Source organism: Echinops telfairi, unplaced genomic scaffold, assembly GCF_000313985.2.
Source record: "Echinops telfairi isolate 266 unplaced genomic scaffold, ASM31398v2 ScPeMD7_7469;HRSCAF=8507_0, whole genome shotgun sequence".
NCBI classification, from domain to species: Eukaryota; Metazoa; Chordata; class Mammalia; order Afrosoricida; family Tenrecidae; genus Echinops; species Echinops telfairi.
In genome coordinates, this window is record NW_022111372.1 from 40,970,780 (window position 1) to 40,975,864 (window position 5,085).

The following is a 5,085-nucleotide window of genomic DNA, read 5'->3' on the forward strand; positions in this document are numbered from 1 at the left end:
TTGGGATTCTTCTGGGGGGAATCAGTAGACGCGCCGTTGAATGTTCTCTGTCAGCAATAGAACATTTTGCTGGACCCAATTCCATTTCAAAAAAAATGCCCTCCTCCTCACTTTTCCTGCCTTTAACCCTTTCTTATACCATCCCCCCAACTGCCGCCCTCCATATACATGATGATTTTTAGGAGCCTGCTTAACCATAGGCGCCTATTTAACCATTTTCCTCCACTGCACACAGGAAAAGGGGACTTGAGGAGCGTGCGTCTCTGGTCCAGTGTGTAGGACGGTGATGACCATTTACAAGGGGCTGGTGTCCGATCTACAGAAGGACAAGAATGCTGCAGGACCTGGCGAGCGGGCCTCCAAGCTGAGGTCCAGCAAAGGGGGGGTGAAGAGCAGCTAGGGCGAAGATCTTCAAGTCACAGGAAGATCCTGGAGAGAAGCCCACCATCAGGAGGGGTTCCAAGAACATCACATGGGTCAGGAGGGAGCACAGCACAGGGGCTAAGATCAAGCGCTGAGCTCGAGGGGCTACAGAGGGACCGTCAAGGAGGAATAGAAAAGACAATGTGAAGACACAACAGCCCAAATAGGCCTTCCTGTGCCCTGCCTTACTATTTAAGCTACTGGCCGGGAAGAGCTGTGGCCAGAGGCAGAGGTCAGGCTGAAGGCTGCTTCCATCCCACACCCCACTGCTCCTGTCTCCTTCTCCCTTCTCCTCCCTGTGGCCTCGATTTCTCTCCCACGTGTCCCTCTTTCTGTTCTTCCTCCTGCAGCTCTGCTCACCGTTCCGGGCAGGACATCTCCACAGGGAGGCCCTGGCCCCTTCCCTTTCTCCTCCCAAGGTTCGGACCTGCATGACATCGACTTCTCAGAGGGCTTGGAATAACACACCCTCCAGCAAGCGAGGAAACCCAAGCTCGGGAAGAGTTCATTCCCAATACCTGCAATGTAGAGCCCTGCAGAGAGAAGCATGTACGCCGCTCTTCCCTGTCCCCAGGCCCCCAAACCCTCGACAGTCACACACCTGATGAAATCCCAGGTAGTCCTGGACTGTGGGAGAGACATAAAAAACATAGCCATCTTCTGTAACAGCCACGAGGAAGCCATTAAGGGCCTGGGGAGAGGCAGAGAAGACAATGAGTTCAGAACTTTATTCGTTATTTTGTCTTGAGTGTTCAGATAGGTGAAGTTTCTGAGGGCACAGGTCTACAAGACTGTTTCCAATCCGACATTCAACAGGATAATCAAAGATAAATCTAACAAGACTTGAAGCCATGTGCTTTCTCGCAAACTCTGAGACTGGGTCCTGCCATCATCATGACCACTGAGAGGGAACAGAGATAGGTAATATCATACGGTACCTGAAGGAGCAAGTCTCCTTCAGAAACTAGCTCTGCATGGACCTGCGGAGAGGCATGTTCACTTCCCTCTGGCTTAGCGGCTGGGTTGGCTGAATGGCCTGCAGGGTTGTCCTTTAGGGTGGCTGGGAAAGAGGAAAGGTGGGATTAGGAACAAGGCGCCCACTCCCAGGGCTGGGAGGCGAATCCAGGAGGCCGTGAAGAGAAACGGCCAGTGTGGTTCCATGTGTTTGCACCATGAGCCCTTCTCAAAGGTTCCAGGAAGGATGGTCGCATGTGATTGACAGCTGCTCATCCACCTGGGAAAAAGCTCCATTCTACTGCCTCTCTGAGTTGCTCTTACGGCAGCTTCGGTGTGGGCAAAACAATTACTCTTAGCTGAGGGGCTGCCCCTTTGAGGAGCCCTGCCTAAAGGGTCCTAAGGCAAGAGTCGGTGAGGAGCAGGGCCTCTCCCTTAGCATCCCACAGTCACCACTGTTAGAGCGCTTGTCTTGGCATCTGACCATTGTAGTTCGGCCTGATCCTTGAGAAGGATTGCCTAACACCACGTACTACAAAAAAGTACAACCCCAGAGGCCCTGCTCTACTTTTACCCCGGGCCCCACTCTCCCTCTGTCAGAATCACCACCTCTTTGGCTTGGGGAAGGCAGCACCCTCTGTAAGGGTCTCCCTACAGCTATTTTAGCTCACGCTGTGCATTCTCCAAACAGCACCTTGCATGGCCATTTTTAAAACGGTGAAGCAGGACGATGCTGCAAACTATTCACCGGCCTCACACCTAAAAACAAAATCTAACATCCTGATCATGGTACAATGAGTACATTTGATTATGAGTAACCCAAAACACCCCCGATACTAATAGCTTACAAGACACATCGCTCGCTGAAGTATGCATTCAGTGCTATGTGACAGCCCCGCCTCACCAAGTTCCCTTGACCCAGCTCCCTCGAGCTCACTCGGAGCCTGGTCTCAGGGCCCAAACCATCATCTGGATCCAAGAGAAGGTGGAGGGTGGGAGACCCAGGGCAGAAAGCCAGAGGCGCCAGCATGTAGGAAGCTGCCACCTGACTTCTCTGCTTAGAGCCTGTTGGACAGAATGTGGTCACATGGTCATGCTTGTAGCAAGGGAGTCTGGAATCAGGTCCTTTGTTTGGGCAGCCCTGTCCTCTCATTTCAGTATCTGACCAGCAGGCAGAGCTTCGGACCACGCCTCCTGTCGCATGAATGATTGCACACCCACGTCACCCACACCTCCATGGCTGTGCCACACGCAGGCCCCCCTGGTTCTGTACCAGCCACTTTGCAGGTGCTGTCCCCTCGCTTTCTTGAGGCTAGTCACATGGCTTTCCTTCTGGTCCTCTGTCCTATTAAACTAGGGTGAGTTTAGGCAAATGGTGAATCCCAAACCCTATTTCTGTGCATCAGCAGAATTGAAGGGCATGCAGCCCCAGTGGGTGCCCGCACCTCTGTTCTGCATACATTTTCTGGAAAGAAGTCAGAAAAGTAAAAATGGAGACAAGACGTCTTGGCCATTTCACATTCCTACATGTTACCGTTGATAAGTCTCCACAGGTCCCACATGCATTCAGCTGAGTAAACATCAACAACACCTGTCCCACATGCAAGTAAAGAAGGGTTTCTTTTTCACTTGACAGTGACTGACTCCTCCTCAGGGCAAACTCTAGAAGCACCTTTTCCCTGGTCCCCAGCAACATTTCTGGCTCTGTTGAAGATTAACAAGCAAAACAGAAAAAATAGAAAAAAAGAGTTCATCTAAAACAAGATTCTATTGAACTAGAACATGCATTTTTTTGTTCTTATAACCTTATGTGTTAGCACCTTAGTGTTCAACATGAAAATCAAATATATAAATTCTACCTTTCCTCTTAGTCAAGTCTTCCTTTAGTTTAAACAGAAAATTGCACCAAACTGTATTGTTAAAGTAATTCAGGGTAGCTGTTGGCAAAGATGTACTAATAAGCTTATTAAAAATGACTGTAAAGGTCTTTCCTTCCACCCTATGGATGTGGCATTGGAATGCCACAGCTTTGGACTCCAGGGACATCCTCCTCCTTGACATTGGAAGGGCCAAGGGGATTGAGGAAGTATCATTTCATCAATTTTGTATGTTTGGCTGCCTGGCTCTCTAATTTTTTTTAGGATGATTATTTTTAACAACAAAATGATTCATGGTTCAGAGAATCCATTAATTCAAGTATCATTGTATATCATTTTACAGAGTATGCAGTACTCCCTAGAGATACAAACTTCCGAAAGGGTAGAAACAACTGTTCACTATGGATAATCCACTCCCAATCCTTTCTCCTGTTTCTGTGTCTTATCTCTTCCAGCCAGAGAATCGGCAAGTTCCTCCTTGATTGTGAACTTGATATCTTGTCAAATGAATGCTTTTCCTCCTCAGACTTCGTGAAGGGAGAGGGCTTTTGGCGGACAGAGTGCTATTCAGATATTTGGATTTTCATTGAGCTGTTGTATCACTCAGCATCCTAAAGATTTCCTTTGTATCCCACTCCAATGTTTACTTTTAATCACATTTGTTATGATAAAGGCTCTGAAGAAGGACATGGGAAAAGTGAAATCTTGGGGTGGGAAGTGGTGAACAGAGAAACATCATTAAGGGATGCAATGAGGCCATTGGGAGACCTCTGACCTGAGATATCTCTTGACAGGGCTGTGGGAGAACCAAGAAGGGCTGGAGGGAGGACCCTAGTGTGGCTGGATGGAATCCAGGGGCCTTCTGGCAGAGGTGAGGGGCCTTGAAGGACTGGTAAGATTTCGGCCAGCAGTGCCTCCTTTAGAACCTTGTTTTCTGGACTGGGCTTCTTTGTCCAGTGCACAAGTGGTGCTTGGGGGCCTGGTCCTTGTTTCACTGCCCAACACCTCCCTTCTGTGTCCTTCTTTGAGTTTCATTCAGTTTGGAGTCCTGCCTATCTGTGGTAGGATAAAGGAGTACAGCTACAATGCAGCATAGCTAATACAAGTATTATCTACATTTATGCACCAACCGTTAAAGCTAATGATGAAGAAATCAAAGGATTCTACCAACTTTTTCAATCTGCAATTGATCCACCGTGCAATCAAGATGCATTGGAATGCCAAAATTGCAAACAAATAGGAAGGAATAGTGGTTGGAAAATATTGCCTTTGCAATAGAAATGAAGCTGGATTGTAATCAGAGGTCTAAGAGCCCCCAATACAAGTATTTTTTTTTTAAAGAAATGAAGGTGGAGATTGCAATGATGGAATTTCATAAGATTAGTGATGTCTTCATTGTAACTATTTTTTCAATATAAATGGCAACTGTACTCATGAACTTCACTAGATGGAATATACAGTAATCAAATTGCTACATCTGTGGGAAGAGATGATGAAGATGTTCAACATTAGCAGCCAAACAAGAACATGGACTGACTGTGGAACAGACCAGGAATTACTCATTTGTAAGTTCCAGTTGAAGATGAAGAAATTTAAAACAAGTCCACGAGAGCCAAAATACAACTTCAGTTGGGTATATGCCAACTAAAGTTAGGGAGCATCTCAAGAACAGATTGATGTGTTCATCTGACGCTTCAGTAATGTGATGCATTAATAACAGGAGACACGATGAGCTGTGGGATGGCGTCATGAACACACACACACACACACACACACACACACACACACACACGAAGAAAGTACAAGGTCATTTGAAAGACAGGAAGGGAAG

At 47.3% G+C, this 5,085-nt stretch overlaps 1 protein-coding gene across 1 annotated transcript in view; it reads right to left on the reverse strand.

Moving 5' to 3' along the window:
- Window positions 1-5,085, reverse strand: part of LOC101657555 (aryl hydrocarbon receptor-like) — a 28,460-nt gene that overhangs the window by 13,105 nt on the left and 10,270 nt on the right. The window contains 2 exon segments of the mRNA XM_013005236.1: window positions 1,025-1,114; window positions 1,362-1,483. Of these exon segments, the coding sequence (XP_012860690.1) occupies window positions 1,025-1,114; window positions 1,362-1,483 (212 nt within the window).